This window comes from Zootoca vivipara, chromosome 13 (assembly GCF_963506605.1).
Source record: "Zootoca vivipara chromosome 13, rZooViv1.1, whole genome shotgun sequence".
Taxonomy (NCBI): Eukaryota; Metazoa; Chordata; class Lepidosauria; order Squamata; family Lacertidae; genus Zootoca; species Zootoca vivipara.
The window spans coordinates 32,024,045-32,041,366 of record NC_083288.1 but is presented as its reverse complement, the minus strand read 5'-3'; the positions used below and the strand labels follow the sequence as shown (position 1 = coordinate 32,041,366).

The 17,322-nt window shown below is 41.3% G+C and overlaps 2 protein-coding genes across 2 annotated transcripts; both read left to right on the top strand.

The window, feature by feature from the left end:
* Positions 1 to 29: 29 nt before the first annotated feature.
* On the top strand, positions 30 to 4,172 carry LOC118094729 (vomeronasal type-2 receptor 26-like). The gene is made up of 3 exons (XM_035135340.2): positions 30 to 137; positions 923 to 1,049; positions 3,271 to 4,172. The coding sequence occupies exons 1-3, from the start codon at positions 30 to 32 to the stop codon at positions 4,170 to 4,172; spliced, it is 1,137 nt and encodes a 378-aa protein (XP_034991231.2).
* Positions 4,173 to 5,120: 948 nt separating this feature from the next.
* On the top strand, positions 5,121 to 13,715 carry LOC118094728 (vomeronasal type-2 receptor 26-like). Its single transcript, XM_060281209.1, has 6 exons — positions 5,121 to 5,194; positions 7,464 to 7,755; positions 8,643 to 9,521; positions 9,775 to 10,002; positions 10,717 to 10,843; positions 12,814 to 13,715. Exons 1-6 carry the CDS (start codon positions 5,121 to 5,123, stop codon positions 13,713 to 13,715), a joined length of 2,502 nt encoding a protein of 833 aa, XP_060137192.1.
* The last annotated feature ends 3,607 nt before the right edge of the window (positions 13,716 to 17,322 follow it).

Here is a 17,322-nt window from a genome sequence, read left to right as displayed (position 1 = left end):
GGCGGTTCATGGGAACAGGATGGGTTACCATGCATTTTGTTAGAGCAAAAGTGGGAAGACTGGATCCTCAGGCTCCTTTCGGAAAAGAGTTAATAATTAATGATGACCAAATTCTATGGCATCCAAGTTTTAACCAGGTAAGATAGGTTAGCTGACTTACCGGTATAAGTATATAAAGCAGCGAACACGACTATGTAAATGCGAACAATATCGATCCGAAACTGTATATAATGTACATATATGTGAAATAAATGTGGAATACCGTATTAGGAGAATTTTTTGGAAAAAGAAGGACTAGAAGGAGGAGAGGAATGCAAAGCATGTGTCAGCCAAGGAATCCAGCAATCCTCTCGTTACCAATTTCATTTCAAGATGGAAGAGGAGTCTGTTGTTCATAAAGCTTGAGTCATATTTGATGCAAGCACTTACAAAGATCTCAGGTTGCCTTCCAAACGGCTTGCGTTCATTGTGATTACAAATGGCATTTGTAATGTCAAGGTCAACCACCCGCAATATGGAGATCAGCAAATCTCTACTTGTTCTTAGGTTTTCATCCCCTGGTGCTTTTTTTGATTCTGTGAGGAAGAGTGTGGGAATGAGCCTGCTGGCTCTGCTTACATTCTGGGTTCTCAATGCTAGCAGTAAGGAGCCTTTTCTACCCATGCATCATTCTTAATCATATGCCGCTGATGCAACACTGCTGACATGAACAAAATTTCAACAGAGAAGGGTCTCTACTGAAGACTTCAGATTTGAAACATATAGAAATTAGTGAAAGGGGGTCAGAAGAAAGTGACAGAGGCATCTGGGCCTACCAGGTTTTTCTCACTCTAACCCTCACATGATTCAAATCAGATGGAATGTTGACGACAGAAGTGTGAAAATATCTTATTGCTAATCTCCATGTTATAATTATGTATAGGTGTTGCCTATTTCTGTGTGCAATGACAACTGCCAACCTGGCTACAGCAGGAAAAAGAAGGAGGGAGAAAAATTTTGCTGCTACGATTGTGCTCCATGTGCAGAAGGGATGATCTCTAAGCAGATAGGTAGGAGATATAATATCAAATACATCATATGGAAGTATGTCTTGACCCTTAAGGCACATATAGCCACTACTTTGATGAACCTAAGCAGTTCTGGGTCTGATCAGTATCTGGATGGGGGACAGACTGGGGACCCAATATATACAACCTTGCATTTCACAGTGGGGGAAAAAGGGATATAAATGTAAGAATATATTTTAAAATTCATATTAAAGCTGTTTGAAGGGGGTGGGGGGGATATCCCCTCATAGTTTATTGTTAGTTTTACAGCTCCTTGGGTGAAAGGGGACATCTAAATGTAAAAATATAATTAATAAATAAATACAAGTCTAATGTACCATAAAATAACCAGAGAAATATGATAGTACAAAGGCCTATCAAAATTAAAGGAGGCAAAATGGACCACCCTTTTCCAGGGAGTTCCATAACTGCTGAGACCATCTCCTGGGTCCCAACTAATCGTATCATGGAAAACGGAATTCCAGCAAATCTTAATGCATGGAAAGATTAGGAGAACTCCATCAGTGGCCAAACTGTAAGAAGTAGAGAGCATTGTGATGTAGCAGCACAGAGCTGCCCAGAAACTCTAAGTGTTTTCATATTAACTTTAACCATGAAATACACAGTGCCTGCAGAAGTCCCTCCCATGATATGGGTTTCATGAGTCAAGTTGTTAGGCTATCCCAGCCCAGATAAGGGTGCAGCTGGGTCACCAGCAAAACCTGATGGAAGACAATCTGAGCCACTGAGGCCATCTGAGCCTCAAGGAACAGCAAAGGATCCAGAAGTATCCCCAAGCTGTGAACCACTTCACTTCACTGCACTTCAAAGGGAGTGCAGCCCCATCTAGAGCAGGCAACATCCCATCCATTCCACCTCACACCAACCCCCCGCAGGTGGCAAAATGACATGGGCCAACCCTGGGCTCTTTTGTAATCTGAGTTTGGCACATTCCTATTCCAATCCTATTTCTTTCTCATTGTATACTGACTCTCTTCTCTAATCAGAAGAGAACTCAAGGCAATGTACAAAGAGATTCCAAGCAGTCTGCTATCCAGTGAGAAAGCTGGATCAGTCATCAGTCACTTTAACAGGATGGTTATGCATTGTACCTTCATAGCATAGGTAAAAAGTAAAGGTACCCATGACCGTTAGGTCCAGTCGTGACCGACTCTGGGGTTGTGGCACTCATCTCGCATTATTGGCCGAGGGAGCTGGTGTACAGCTTCCAGGCCATGTGGCCAGCATGACAAAGCCGCTTCTGGCGAACCAGAGCAGCACACGGAAAAGCCGTTTAACTTCCTGCTGTAGCGGTACCTATTTATCTACTTGCACTTTGACGTGCTTTCGAACTGCTAGATTGGTAGGAGCAGGGACCGAGCAATGGGAGCTCACCCAGTTGCAGGGATTCAAACTGCTGACCTTCTGATCGGCAAGCCCTAGGCTCTGTGGTTTAACCCACAGCACCACCTGCGCCCCCTTAATACCATACTCTATAAGAATAGCATTATCCAAACCAGCAGCAAATTATTAATAGAAAGAAAGAAAAACAACAGTAATGATGATTTTCCTATTAAAATTACTTCTTTAGCCTTTAAATTGATTTAAGTAAATTAGCCCTGTAAGTTTTAAACACTGTCAGATTAGTGGGTATTAGTATTGTTCTCACAGCAAAGCATACAGGTGAAACTAAAAAAAATTAGAATATCGTCGAAAGGTGCATTTATTTCAGTAATGCAACTTAAAAGGTGAAACCAATATATGAGATAGATGCATGACATGCAGAGCAAGATATGTCAAGCCTTTATTTGTTGTAATTGTAATTATTTGTCGTTAGGCAGGTCAATTATAAATGGAAAGTGATTAAGGAAATGTAACAGCGATGTTTATTTTTGTTGTAACGATTTGTTTTAGTACTGTGGAATTGCCAAAAGAAAGCACTTGTAAAATAATAATAATAATAATAATAATAATAATAATAATAATAAATACCTTGCATTACTTGAATAAATGCACTTTTTGATGATATTCTAATTTTCCGAGTTTCACCTGTAGATGGTTGAGAAGTTTCATACGGTATTATTTACTTGAGATGAAATTAACATCAAGGATTTTGATATTAAGGGACCCCTTTCCCCTAGAAATTCATTCTCACTGATCGCCCCTTTAAATAGGTGATGATCAACTTCTGGAAGTATTTAAAGTAGCTCTTTTCTATTTTCAGATATGGATGCCTGCGTCAAATGTCCAGAAGACCAGTTTCCCAATATGGACCAAACTCAATGCATTCCCAAAGCTGTAAGCTACCTCTCTTACAAAGAAACATTAGGGATCACCTTAGCTATCTTAGCCATTTCCTTTGCCTTTATCACAACTTCAATACTTGGAATTTTTGTGAAGCACAAGGACACTCCCATAGTCAAAGCCAACAATAGGACCCTCACCTACATCCTTCTCGTCTCTCTCCTTCTTTGCTTCCTCTGTTCCTTACTCTTCATTGGACAGCCTGGGAAGGTCATCTGCCTTCTCCGACAAACAGCCTTTGGCATCATGTTCTCTGTGGCCCTTTCCAGCACCTTGGCAAAAACCATCACCGTGGTTCTGGCATTCATGGCAACCCAGCCAGGATCCAGAATGAGAAAATGGGTGGGGAAGAGAATGGCAAATTCAATTGTCCTCTCCGGCTCCTTTCTTCAAGCTGGCATTTGTTCTCTTTGGTTATGTACTTTCCCTCCATTCCCAGATATGGACAAGCACTCAGTGACTGGTGAAATGCTACTGGAATGTAATGAGGGTTCAGCTATCATGTTCTACTATGTCATAGGCTACATGGGTTCCTTGGCCATTGTCAGCTTCATTTTGGCTTTCCTAGCCAGGAAGTTGCCAGACAGTTTCAATGAGGCCAAATTTATCACTTTCAGCATGTTGGTGTTTTGCAGTGTTTGGCTGACTTTTGTCCCAACGTACCTGAGCACCAAAGGAAAATACATGGTGGCTGTGGAGATCTTCTGCATCTTATCATCCAATGCTGGGTTACTGGCTTGCATCTTTTTCCCTAAATGCTACATCATTGTACTGAGGCCTGAACTGAATAACAGGGAGCAACTAATAAGGAAAACCAAGTGAAGCATATATGAGAAAACGTTAGGTTAGTGAATGAATGCATTTGGGCTTGATTAAGGAAACATTAAGGAAATCCTTGCAACTTCAACTAAGATGTGTGCATCACATTTCAAGTTGGCTTTCAGAAATTCATTCACGTCCCATCTGATGAGGAACCCTTCCCATGCAGAAGATCATGGTGGTTCCCACTATTCCCTTATAATCTCTCAACAAATGTTTAGAAACTTCTTTTTTGGCTCTGTCGCAATAAATAGTTTACAATATACTTTGCATATTTCTTGGAAATATCTCCCATAACAAGTTTAATCTGTAAATCTCCAACCTTGTCAAATCCTTTCTCCCAATCCAGCATGGAAGGCACTGTTGATAATTTCTAATATAATGTGCTATACATTCTAATAATAGTCTATAGCGGCCAATTACTTTATGTTCTCCACCAATATCACGTGTCATGTTAGTATGTGCTCTCTCCTCCGCAAACAGAAGTGACCATGGCTCAGTGATTTTTTACAATATGTACAAGTCAACAAGAGTTCACAGTAAATCAGTCTGAATCATCGCAGTCAGTTGCTGCCAATGATTTATGGCTTCAATTCCAACACCTAAATTGCGGAGTTTTATTACCCTCCTCTTATTCTCCAGCCACACTGGTGTAATTCCCTCCCCTTCCTCTGAGTCAGAGGTTAACCCTTTCAGAGTTTGGAGGTCAGTTGGCTCTCCTGTTTCAGTCCTCTGCTCCTCTACCCTTCCGTGCTGGTCTCTGCTGCATCTTCGTCACTGAACCTGCTATTCTCTACCCCGTCTGGTTACTGCCAAACTTTTATTTCCCTTACTCTGTTGCTGCATGTCAGAACATGCATGTCAGCATACGTTTTATGTTCCTTAATTAAATATTAATTATTTCCTTAATTAAATATATGTTCCTGTTTAGAAGTCTGTGTTTTAGTGCAGATGCATTCAGGTTTAAATATTAAAGGTTTCAACAAGCACCAAAATGCTGTACCTCCGTCATATATATCTCCAAGGTAAAGGTAAAGGGACCCCTGACCATTAGGTCCAGTCGTGACCGACTCTGGGGTTGCGCGCTCATCTCGCATTATTGGCCGAGGGAGCCGGCGTACAGCTTCCAGGTCATGTGGCCAGCATGACAAAGCCGCTTCTGGCAAACCAGAGCAGCACATGGAAAAGCCGTTTACCTTCCCGCTCTAGCGGTTCCTATTTATCTACTTGCACTTTGACATGCTTTCGAACTGCTAGGTTGGCAGGAACTGGGACCAAGCAACGGGAGCTCACCCCGTCACAGGGATTCGAACCGCCAACTTTCAGATCAGCAAGCCCTAGGCTCAGTGGTTTAACCACAGCGCCACCTGGGTCACTTCCGCCACCTGGGTCCCTTCAAGTTATCCCTAAATCACATTGTGCTCTCGTCTTGAATCATTCCATTTGGATAATATGGGTTGCAAGTTGGCTACTTGTTGAATTGTAGTTTCAATTGCATGATCACTTCACTTGCACAGAATCCACGTGTCTTTTCTACTGAATAAACAAACCTGGGACTTCAGTCCATTCCTTTGCCACTGACAACAATCCAATTCCAAGGCAATGGTGAATCTTGAACTACCCACAATCCCATACAATATCTGTATTGCCTAATTAATTCTTCTGTTGTCCTTAACACATGCAGTTTCCCAGTAAGAACATGATGGCTGAATGGTATAATTTAGGAATTACAATACTTTTTCGGGGTGGAGAGACTTGTAGTATTTTTACCATGCTTGATGAAATTTCAAAGTCTATCAACTCACTGGGGAAGTTATAGACATCCCTGTCATTGTCAAAATTACTGGTTTCCATCCTCTGACTTAATTGATGCCTAGAGACCATAAATAGGAATAACAATGAATATCCAAAAGAAAAAGCTATAAAGTCTTCATGCTGCAAACTGGATCTAGGAAGAGGCACTGCTCTGTCATGCATTTGTTGGGTCAGGAGGGCTTCCATGAGCTGCTTCTGCCACCATTCTATCGCAAAAATCATACTAGGAGTATAGCTCATCACTTTGTTTCCACAAGTTCATCTTCCAGTTCTTAGTGTTAAGAAATTGGGCATTAGCTATGTATCGATTCACCATCACACTGACCTACACACCCTTGACTTAATTTCCTTTTTTTGTGGGGTAGGGGGCAGACGAAGAACTCTCAGGACAACACCTCCCTTTGAAATACATATTAAAATAATTGATCCTTAGAGATGAAGATCTATAGATAAGGATTGTAGAAAGGGGAAGGAGCTTATATTTCTCACTCAGCTTTAGAGAAAAAATTGAGGAGAAAGCTCAGGATATGGTTATGGATACCGATGGGAAATGATATATATTTAAATGGACAGAAAAATTGTTATGTAACAGATCAATCAGTAAATCAGTCCAGGAAGAGCCATCTGGGGCTGACAATGCCAAGGTTTCAGGTTTGATCCCTGTACAGGACAGCTGCATATTCCTGCTTTGCCATATTGAAAAATGGGCATCTCAATTTGCGGGGAACATTTTCGCAACAGGATCATGCTAGTAGTCGCATTGCTCCTCATACTGTTGTGTCATACTGTTTGTGGGAAACATTTTATGAATTGCAGCATATTTGACGACCCCTTCCCTATTCCTCATGAATTTTACCAGCCAGGGGACCTTGTCATCGGTGGAATTGTTTCTCAAATATTCTTTCTTTATGATAGCCTCTCTTTCCTGGAACAGCGTACACAGACCATCACTGATGAACCTATGTAAGACCTTCCCTCTTCCCTCTCTCACTTTGTAAGATGTTCAGTTCATAATTACTGAGAATGCATTGTCAAGAAATATTGTGATTTATTTACTGTTCATGTGAGAAATGTGGTTTCCCAGTAACAGTTGGAAATTGTTGGTAGATCTATTACATTCTACATTATATTGTTCTTCACAGACCATTAATAAGCTTTCCTCCATGACCCCACTGATGTGAAACAAAAAAAAAAACCCAATTACATCATAGTGAAGTCCCTTCTGCTTAGGTTGGTAGTTGCTGCTCTTGTACAAAATAGGAGTGAGTACAATATGTACGGAGAGGAATTTGGTCAGATTGAACATTTAGGTCTACACTTTGTGGTAGCTCATATCATGCTTATGGCTATGCATTTCAATAGTGTATTGTATAATTCTAAGCTACGATACATCTCCGTCTTACAAGCTTACAATTAAAATGCTGTTTTATTGTAGCTGCAGTCCTTATTTTATTAAACAGAATGTAACTCTGATTACAGTTCAGTGCCGAAGAACTACCAGCACATCCTGGCCTTTGCATTTGCTGTCAAAGAGATCAATGAGAATCCCAACATCTTACCAAATATTTCTCTGGGACTCCACATCCTCAATAGCTACTACACTGCAAGAATGACCTATAAAGCTACCTTAAGCCTTCTGTCAGCACGACATAGGTTTGTCCCCAACTTCAAGTGTGACAACCAGAACAATCTGATAGCTCTCATTGGAGGGTGCATGTCTGAAATTTCTGCCAACATGGCCATCATTTCAGCAATCCACAAGACTCCACAGGTAAGCTCTCTTCATGAGTGTATGGAGCTCTTACAACTCTTGTACACTATCTTGATCTCAGCAACCCTTTCAATAAATTTCCTGTGAGCATTTTCCTGTGGACTACATATGCCTGGTTGCAACGTTCCCTATGTAAACTATTTTGAAAATCAATTCTCTCCTATTATGTATTTTATGTTATTTTCACTATTATATGCATTCTAACACACACTATACCTTTGCATATGCATTTTAGCACATATCACTCAGCTGGTGATTTTCATTGCTAAATTAAAGAATGGAAAATTTCAAAAGGCTGCTATCTTTTCATTCTGAGGTTGTTTTGCACATGAGCATTATGTAGGTCCCTGCTTAAATGGGAACTGAATATTATATCTGTTCCATTCCTACGTATTCCCAGTGCTACAGTGAAGCTACTCTAAATATTGTCAATCCTATGGCAAGGTTTTGTGACATTTTGTTTTGTAACATGAGAAATGGCCTCCTGAAAACCACAGACTTGTTGGAAGCCTAATGTCTCTCCCAATGTTGCCAGCTTCAGTCAGGATCACTGTTGTGTTCTCTGCTACTACAACTTAAGCAAGCAATGGTGATAATTGATGAGAGAGCTCTAGCAACATGGCAGCAGTGTTCAATGGCCTTTCAGGGCACCATCCTAACCAAAGAGTGCTCTGCCAAGTTCATTTGGCATGGTAGAAGGTAGACATGCATGCAGCAGTAAATAAAATATTCAGAAGAAGAGACATGCTGCCTGAAACAAGTGATTCAGGGTAGGTCATGATGAAACCAATTACTGGGGAGATCTTCACAGGGGGTCTTCAAAGAGACCTTCAGGACCTCCTACAAGTGTATGATTTAACATTCTCTTCTGCTCTTGTACTTTTCAGCTCACTTATGGATCATTTCTGCCACTAAAAGGTGTTCAAAGTTTATTCCCTTTTCTATACCAGATGGTCCCCAATGAAGCCTACCAGCACATGGGTCTTGTGCGGTTACTTCAGCATTTCAGATGGACCTGGATTGGACTTGGGTCTGTAGATGATGATCGAGGAGATAGATTTTTACAGACAATGATGCCATTGCTTTCCATTCATGGTATCTGTTATGCCTTCGTCACAAGAATACCCAAATGGAATTATGTGGATGAGATGATAGACTTTGCTTTGCAGCATTTTGAAAGCTATGCAAAAATCTTTGAGGCAAACTCCAGTATGGAAAATCCCAGTGTATTCTTTATTTATGGAGAGCCTCCATCTTTTCAGGTTTTGAGAATGCTGCTGTTTGCTGCACCTTTATTCTCACTGCCACCTCTGAATAAAGTGTGGATTGTTACATCCCACTGGGATTTTGCATCGCACTCTCTACAGAAGAATTGGGATATGCAAGCCTTTCATGGTTCTTTATCCTTCACAGTTCCCTCAAGTCATTTATTAGACTTCCACAATTTCATTCACAAGTTAAGGCCATTGTGGGCAAAAGGTGATGGTTTCATCCAGTTCTTCTGGGAGCAGGCCTTCAGCTGCTCATTCAAAATCTCTAAAGGACAGCAAGAGGAGGAAAACAGCAAAGCTTGTACTGGGGACGAGAAGCTGGAGGGCCTTCCTGGAATTCTGTTTGAAATGGACATGACTGGCCACAGCTACAATGTCTACAACGCTGTCTACATTGTGGCACATGCTTTGCATGCCATAAAGAAAAGCAGCTCCAGGAGTAGAAGGATTATGCAAGGAGGGGAACTGGCATTTCCAAATGTGCAATCATGGCAGGTAATTACTATTCTACATTTGGCCAGAGGTAAAGGGAGCTGTAGATTTGCATAATTCATTTCTAGCTACAATTTGTATGCCTGCCTTCTTGCTTTATTTTGAAAAGGCACTGCTTGATAGATTATATAATTGTCCTAATATAGAGTTATTTAATGAGAACGACTTACTGTTGAAAAATTAGTAAGTCCTCCGTGAAACCCATTGAATAAATTTCAAGATCTAGTGACATCTCTGCATATATTCTCTTTAAAAGCTGCATTCCTTTCTAAGGCACATCACATTCAATAACAGTGTTGGAGATTCTGTGCATTTTGATGACAATGGAGAATTAGTTGCTTCTTTTGATGTAACAAACTGGTGGATTTTTCCCAATGGCTCACTGGTTAGAGCAAAAGTGGGAAGACTGGATTCTCAGGCTCCTTTAGGAAAAGAGTTAAGAATAAATGATGACCAAATTCTATGGCATCCAAGTTTTAACCAGGTAAGATAGGTTATCTAACTTTTATGTATATAAAGCAGTAAACACTTGAGTAAGTAAATGAGAAGAATATCAATCCAAAACTTTATATAATGGACATATTTGTGAAATAATGTAGAATAGGAGAATTCTTTGGAAGGAGAAGTAGGAGAAGAAGAAGAATGCAAAAATCTGTCAGCCAAGGGATCCAGCAATCCTCCCCCATTTCATTTCAAGTTGGAAGAGGATTCTGGCGATTTTTAAAAATCTAGACTCATATTTGATGCAAGCACTAACAAAGATCTCAAACAGGTCAGCTTCATTTTCATTACAACTGGCACTTCTAATGTCAGGGTCAACAGCCCAAAATACAGAGATCAGCAATTCCCTACTTATTCTTAAGTTATTCATCCCCTGATACATTCATGATCATGTGATAAAGAATGTGGAAATGAGCCTGTTGCCTCTTACACTGCAACACTGCTGACACGAGCAGAAATTCAGTAGAGAAGGGTCTGTACTGCAGACCATAGATTCGCAACAGATAGAAGCTGGTGCCAAAGGGTCAGAAGAAAGTAATAGAGGCATCTGAGCCTAATGGGGTTTCCTCACTCTCCCCCTCACTTGATTCAAATCAGATGGGAAGTGAATGATAGAAGAGTAAAAGTATCTTATTGTTAATCACCATATTATTATTATTATTATTATTATTATTATTATTATTATTATTATTATTAGGTGTTGCCTATTTCTGTGTGCAATGACAACTGCTATCCTGGCTACAGCAGGAAAAAGAAGGAGGGAGAAAAATTTTGCTGCTACGATTGTGCTCCATGTGCAGAAGGGATGATCTCTAAGCAGATAGGTAGGAGATATAATATCAAGTACATCAGATGGAATTATGTCTTGACTCTTAAGGATCATATAGCCACTATTTTGATGAAGCTAAGCAGTTCTAGGTCTGATCAGTATCTGGATGGGGGACAGACTGGAGACCTGATATATACAACCTTGCAATGAACAGCGGGAGAAAAATGGGATATAAATGTAAGAAAGTATTTTTTAAATCATATTAAATCTGTTGGGTGGGGATATCCCCTCATAGTTTATTGTTGGTTTTACAGCTCCTTGTGTGAAAGGGAGTGTATAAATTTAAAAATAAAATTAATAAATAAATACAAGTCTAAGGTACCATAAAATAACTAGAGAAATGTGATAGTACAAATGCCCATCAATATTAAAGGAGGCAAAATGGACCCCTTTTCCTGGGAGTTCCATAACGGCTGAGACCATCTCCTGTGTCCCAGCTAATCCTATCACTGAAAAAGGCCATCCAGCAAATCTTAATGTATGGATAGATTAGGAGAACTCCATCAGTGGCCATACTGTAAGAAGTAGAGAGCATTGTGATGTAGCAGTTAGCACATAACTGCCCATGGAAAACATTTTGCATTGTTCTCTTATATCATCTCAGATGGGCAAATGTGCCCATGTGGACTTAGAAATTGGCTTTTGCAAATTTTAGAGGTTAGGATATAGAACTGTTTTTTTGAATAGCCAGGAAATAGCCCCGATGATTTGATTCACATCATGATCCATCCAGATCAAATTAGCTTGCCACACTGCTTCTGCTGCTGGTGGAATCCTCCCTCTTGCTGGTGAGAGTGGGGTGTTTCTACACACAGTGTGACTGCTCAACTTCCCTACCCTGGTGTGAAGGAGATGAGCAGTAATTCCTTGTTGAATGCCCTGGCTCATGACAGTTCCATGAGAGGGGACATTCCTGCAGTGGTGTGGAATGGTGGTGTGGTCACTGGCAACTCTCTCCCAATTTGCCTCAGGTGGCGAAATGCCATGGGCCACCCCTGGGCTCTTTTGTAATCTGAGTTTGGCAAATTCCTGTCCAATCCTATTTCTTTCTCTTTGTATCCTCCCTGTCTCATGTAATCAGAAGGGAACTCAAGGCAATGTACATAGAGATTCAAAACAGTCTACTATCCAGGGAGAAAACTGAATCAATCATTAGTCATTTTTACAGGATGGTTAGGCATTCTACCTTCAGAACATAGCCTATAAGAACAGTACTACCCAAACCAATAACAAATTATTAATAGAATAAAAAAACAAAAACAATAATGATAATTATCATATGAAAATTACTTCTTTGGTCTTTAAAGTGAATTACATAAATTCCTTGTAAGTTTCTAACACTGTCAGAAAAGTGGGTATCATTCTCACAGCACAGCATAGATGGTCAAGCAGTTTCATATGTGTCACAGGCGCGTTGGTGGCTACTCTAGAGTAACGACTCCTCCAGGCGTTTTATTTAGTGCTGATTATTTACAGTGCAGAGCAGTACTATGTACATGTTGTCCGTTAAGGGTCAGAAGCTCCGAATGGAGATTTGCGCGTTTTCCTCCAGCAAAGTAATCTCGGCATACTGAATCTCCGCCCCCGTTGTTTCATCCTCAGTTCCGGGGTCGGTGGGACTGGTCTTCTTCCTTTGCTTCCCACTTCCCTTCCCAAACTGGACATGGGCTCCGCTACCTTGCCTGAGCCTCGGACACCACTTCCTGAATCTCCGCTGGAGATCTCTTCCTCCCCACTAGCGCTCCCATTGGGTGATGAGCTGCTGCTTAAGATGGGAGGGACCTGCCTGTACGTTCTGTCCCTCACAATATGGTATTCTTTGCTGGAGATAAAATTAAAATACTGTAAAGGATTTTGATATTAAGGGACCCCTTTCTCCTAGAAATTCATTCTCACAGACCTCCCCTTTAAATAGGTGATGATCAACTTCTAGAAGTATTTAAAGTACCTCTTTTCTATTTTCAGATATGGATGCCTGTGTCAAATGTCCAGAAGACCAGTTTCCCAATATGGACCAAACTCAATGCATTCCCAAAGCTGTAAGCTACCTCTCTTACAAAGAAACATTAGGGATCACCTTAGCTATCTTAGCCATTTCCTTCTCCTTTATCACAACTTCAATACTTGGAATTTTTGTGAAGCACAAGGACACTCCTATAGTCAAAGCTAACAACAGGACCCTCACCTACATCCTTCTCGTCTCTCTCCTTCTTTGCTTCCTCTGTTCCTTACTCTTCATTGGACAGCCTGGAAAGTTCATCTGCCTTCTCCGACAAACAGCCTTTGGCATCATGTTCTCTGTGGCCCTTTCCAGCACCTTGGCAAAAACCATCACCGTGGTTCTGGCATTCATGGCAACCCAGCCAGGATCCAGAATGAGAAAATGGGTGGGGAAGAGAATGGCAAATTCAATTGTCCTCTCCGGCTCCTTTCTTCAAGCTGGCATTTGTTCTCTTTGGTTATGTACTTTCCCTCCATTCCCACATATGGACATGCACTCAGTGACAGGAGAAATGCTACTGGAATGTAATGAGGGTTCAGCTCTCATGTTCTACTGTGTCATAGGCTACATGGGTTCCTTGGCCATTGTCAGCTTCATTTTGGCTTTCCTAGCCAGGAAGTTGCCAGACAGTTTCAATGAGGCCAAATTTATCACTTTCAGCATGTTGGTGTTCTGCAGTGTTTGGCTGACTTTTGTCCCAACGTACTTGAGCACCAAAGGAAAATACATGGTGGCTGTGGAGATCTTCTCCATCTTATCATCCAATGCTGGGTTACTGGGTTGCATCTTTTTCCCTAAATGCTACATCATTGTACTGAGGCCTGAACTGAATAACAGGGAGCAACTAATCAGGAAAACCAAGTGAAACATATATGAGAAAACTGTAGGTTAGTGAATTAATGCATTTGGGCTTGATTAAGGAAGCATTAAGGAAATTCTTGCAACTTCAACAAAGATGGATGCATCACATTTCAAGTTGGCTTCCAGAAATTCATTCAGATGAGGAACCCTGCCCATGCAGAAGAACATTTTTATATTCAGGACTTCTGGGAACAAGCAGCCAGCTGTTTCCTGAACCTGTTTAAGGAAGTACAGAAAACCTGTACAAGAAGGGAGAAGCTGGAGAGCCTTCCTGGAATTCTGTTTAAATGAACATGCCTAGCCATAGGTACAATGTCTGCAATGCTGTCTATGCAGTTGCATATGCCATTCGATTTACTGTATATAGCCCGGTGCCTTCACAATGAGTAACAGCGGGCAAGGGCAAGGCAATACACTAAACCGATGCAATATGAATCTTAAAAAGCCTAGAGCATAAAAGTTTGCAGCATAAAAGTTTGCAGCATAAAAGTTTTAAATTACAATCCTGGGGGGAATCAATGTGAGAACCCATAAAGAATATGGGATGAAGAATCTTATTTGGGCAAATAATCAAATAGTTCATTTTATCCTCAATCTGATTACATCCATAAATGCATTTCCATGCCATATGAACTATTCCAAGGTATTTCCCTTCTAAGTATGTTGAGGGCATCTGTTGAAACCCAAGTTCAACAAAGACCCTACATCATGGGTAGGCAAATTAAGGCCGGGGGGCTGGATCCCCCAACCGCCTTCTAAATCTGGCCCACGGACTGTCCGGGAATTAACGTATTTTTGCATGAGTAGAATGTGTCCTTTTATTCAAAATGCATCTCTGGGTTATTTGTGGGGTGCAGGAATTCGTTGTTTATTATTATTATTATTATTATTATTATTATTATTATTATTTTCAAAATATTGTCTGGCCCTCCACAAGGTCTGAGGGACAGTGGACCGACCTCCTGCTGAAAAAGTTTGCTGACCCCTGCCATACATACCCTGTTTCTCATATTTTAAGACATACCCATAAATTAAGCCATAGCAGGATTTTTAAGCATTCAAGGAATATAAGCCATACCCCGAAAATAAGACATAGTGATAGGCGCAGCAGCAATGCCGGCCGCAGCAGGAGGAGGAGGAAAAAAATAAGACATCCCTTGAAAATAAGCCATAGTGTGTTTTTTGAGGAAAAAATAAATATAAGACGTGTCTTATAATATGAGAAACACGGTAATTGTGGAAATGTAAGCATAGAAGAGCAGCCATGATGAACCAAAATGATGACACTATACTCGTGCACCATCAGAAGAAGGACAGTAACTTCTTTATTTTAAGAATTGTTGTAGGGATCCTGATCTCCACATTCAGCTGTTCTCATCTGCATGGGATGAGACTGTATAACAGGGAGCACCAAAGAAGAAGAAAGGAAAGAGAAATAATTCAACATTTCCCATTATTGCATTATAAACAAATGTTTAGAAACTTCCTTTTGGGGCTCTGTCGTAATAAATAGATTCCTGAACCTGTTTAAGGAAGTAGAGAAAATCTGTACAATAAGGGAGAAGTTGGAGAGCCTTCCTGGAATTCTGTTTAAATGAACATGCCTAGCCATAGCTACTATGTCTGCAATGCTGTCTATGCAGTTGCATATGCCATTTCCCACTATTCCCTTTGTTATGCACTGAGCTGAATCCTAGAACAATAGGATTCAGAATCAGCAGTCTGATTGGTCAGCAGGAGCTACCCAATCCAACTCCAGGTGGAAGTGAACCCGCAACCTGATTGGCCTGCAGGAGTAGCCAATCAGGCGGCTGGTAGAAGTGAATCTGCAACCTGATTGGCCTGTAGGAGCAGCCAATCAGGCTGCAGGCAGAAGTCAATCCACAACCTGATTGGCCCACAGTTGTATCCCTGAAGTAGCCAATCACGCAAGGCCCATTGTGTAAATAATGTATATAAGCAGATGGTTTTGGGAAAAGAGCATTTCTTCTCTTCTTCTCCTTGATGACTATGAGCTGAATAAAGAGCATGAAATTCACTCTCGACTCCAAGTATTGTTGTTGTTGTTTAGTCGTTTAGTCGTGTCCGACTCTTCGTGACCCCATGGACCATAGCACGCCAGGCACTCCTGTCTTGCACTGCCTCCCGCAGTTTGGTCAAACTCATGTTCGTAGCTTCGAGAACACTGTCCAACCATCTTGTCCTCTGACGTCCCCTTCTCCTAGTGCCCTCAATCTTTCCCAACATCAGGGTCTTTTCCAAGGATTCTTCTCTTCTCATGAGGTGGCCAAAGTATTGGAGCCTCAGCTTCACGATCTGTCCTTCCAGGGAGCACTCAGGGCTGATTTCCTTAAGAATGGATAGGTTTGATCTTCTAGCAGTCCATGGGACTCTCAAGAGTCTCCTCCAGCACCATAATTCAAAAGCATCAATTCTTCGGCGATCAGCCTTCTTTATGGTCCAGCTCTCACTTCCATACATCACTACTGGGAAAACCATAGCTTTAACTATACGGACCTTTGTCGGCAAGGTGATGTCTCTGCTTTTTAAGATGCTGTCTAGGTTTGTCATTGCTTTTCTCCCAAGAAGCAGGCGTCTTTTAATTTCGTGACTGCTGTCACCATCTGCAGTAATCAAGGAGCCCAAGAAAGTAAAATCTCTCACTGCCTCCATTTCTTCCCCTTCTATTTGCCAGGAGGTGATGGGACCAGTGGCCATGATCTTGGTTTTTTTGATGTTGAGCTTCAGACCATATTTTGCGCTCTCCTCTTTCACCCTCATTAAAAGGTTCTTTAATTCCTCCTCGCTTTCTGCCATCAAGGTTGTGTCATCTGCATATCTGAGGTTGTTGATATTTCAATATCAAATATCGACTCCAAGTATATTTCACCCTTATAATCTCTCAACAAATGTTTAGAAACTTCTTTTTTGGCTCTGTCGCAATAAATAGTTTACAATATACTTTGCATATTTCTTGGAAATATGTCTCCTAACAGGTTTAATCTGTAAATCTCCAAACTTGTCAAATCATTTCTCCCAATCCAGCATGGAAGGCACTGCTGATAATTTCTAATATAATGTGCTATACATTCTATTCATAGTCTATAGAAGCCAATTACTTTATGTTCTCCACCAATATCATGTGTCATGTTAGTACGTGCTCTCTCCTCTGCAAACAGATGTGACCACGGCTCGATGATTTTTAGGGTCTTTATTTTACAATATGTACAAGTCAACAAGAGTTCATAGTAAATCAGTCTGAATCATCGCAGTCAGTTGCCGCCAATGATTTACGGCATGGGTGTCAAACACAAGGCCCGGGGGCCAAATCCGGCCCGCCAGACCTCGTCATGTGGCCCGCCAAGCGCCCCAGCCAGCGGGACCCAGCAGCAGGACCTTGCTGCTGAAGCGCGGCGCCGACAAAGCGCTGACAAACAGCTGGGGCCAGGGGGGGTCCCTTCGCGCTCTTTTTTGGCGCTGAATCATGGCGGCGACCCCCCTTCCCTTTCTTTCTTCCTCTCTCTCGTTCTTATTCTTTCTTTCCCTCTCCTTCCTTCCTTCTTTATCTCTGTCTTCTCTCCCTCTTTCTTTTTCTTTCCTTCTTTATTCCT

Excerpts from the sequence above, each read along its gene's own strand:
- LOC118094729 (XM_035135340.2), top strand. The coding sequence starts at position 30 with ATGCATTTTGTTAGAGCAAAAGTGGGAAGACTGGATCCTCAGGCTCCT. Across the intron at positions 138-922 it reads GGCATCCAAGTTTTAACCAG|GTGTTGCCTATTTCTGTGTG; the intron begins GTAAGATAGGTT and ends AATTATGTATAG. Across the intron at positions 1,050-3,270 it reads GATGATCTCTAAGCAGATAG|ATATGGATGCCTGCGTCAAA; the intron begins GTAGGAGATATA and ends TTCTATTTTCAG.
- LOC118094728 (XM_060281209.1), top strand. The coding sequence starts at position 5,121 with ATGCATTCAGGTTTAAATATTAAAGGTTTCAACAAGCACCAAAATGCT. Across the intron at positions 5,195-7,463 it reads CCGTCATATATATCTCCAAG|TTCAGTGCCGAAGAACTACC; the intron begins GTAAAGGTAAAG and ends CTCTGATTACAG. Across the intron at positions 10,844-12,813 it reads GATGATCTCTAAGCAGATAG|ATATGGATGCCTGTGTCAAA; the intron begins GTAGGAGATATA and ends TTCTATTTTCAG.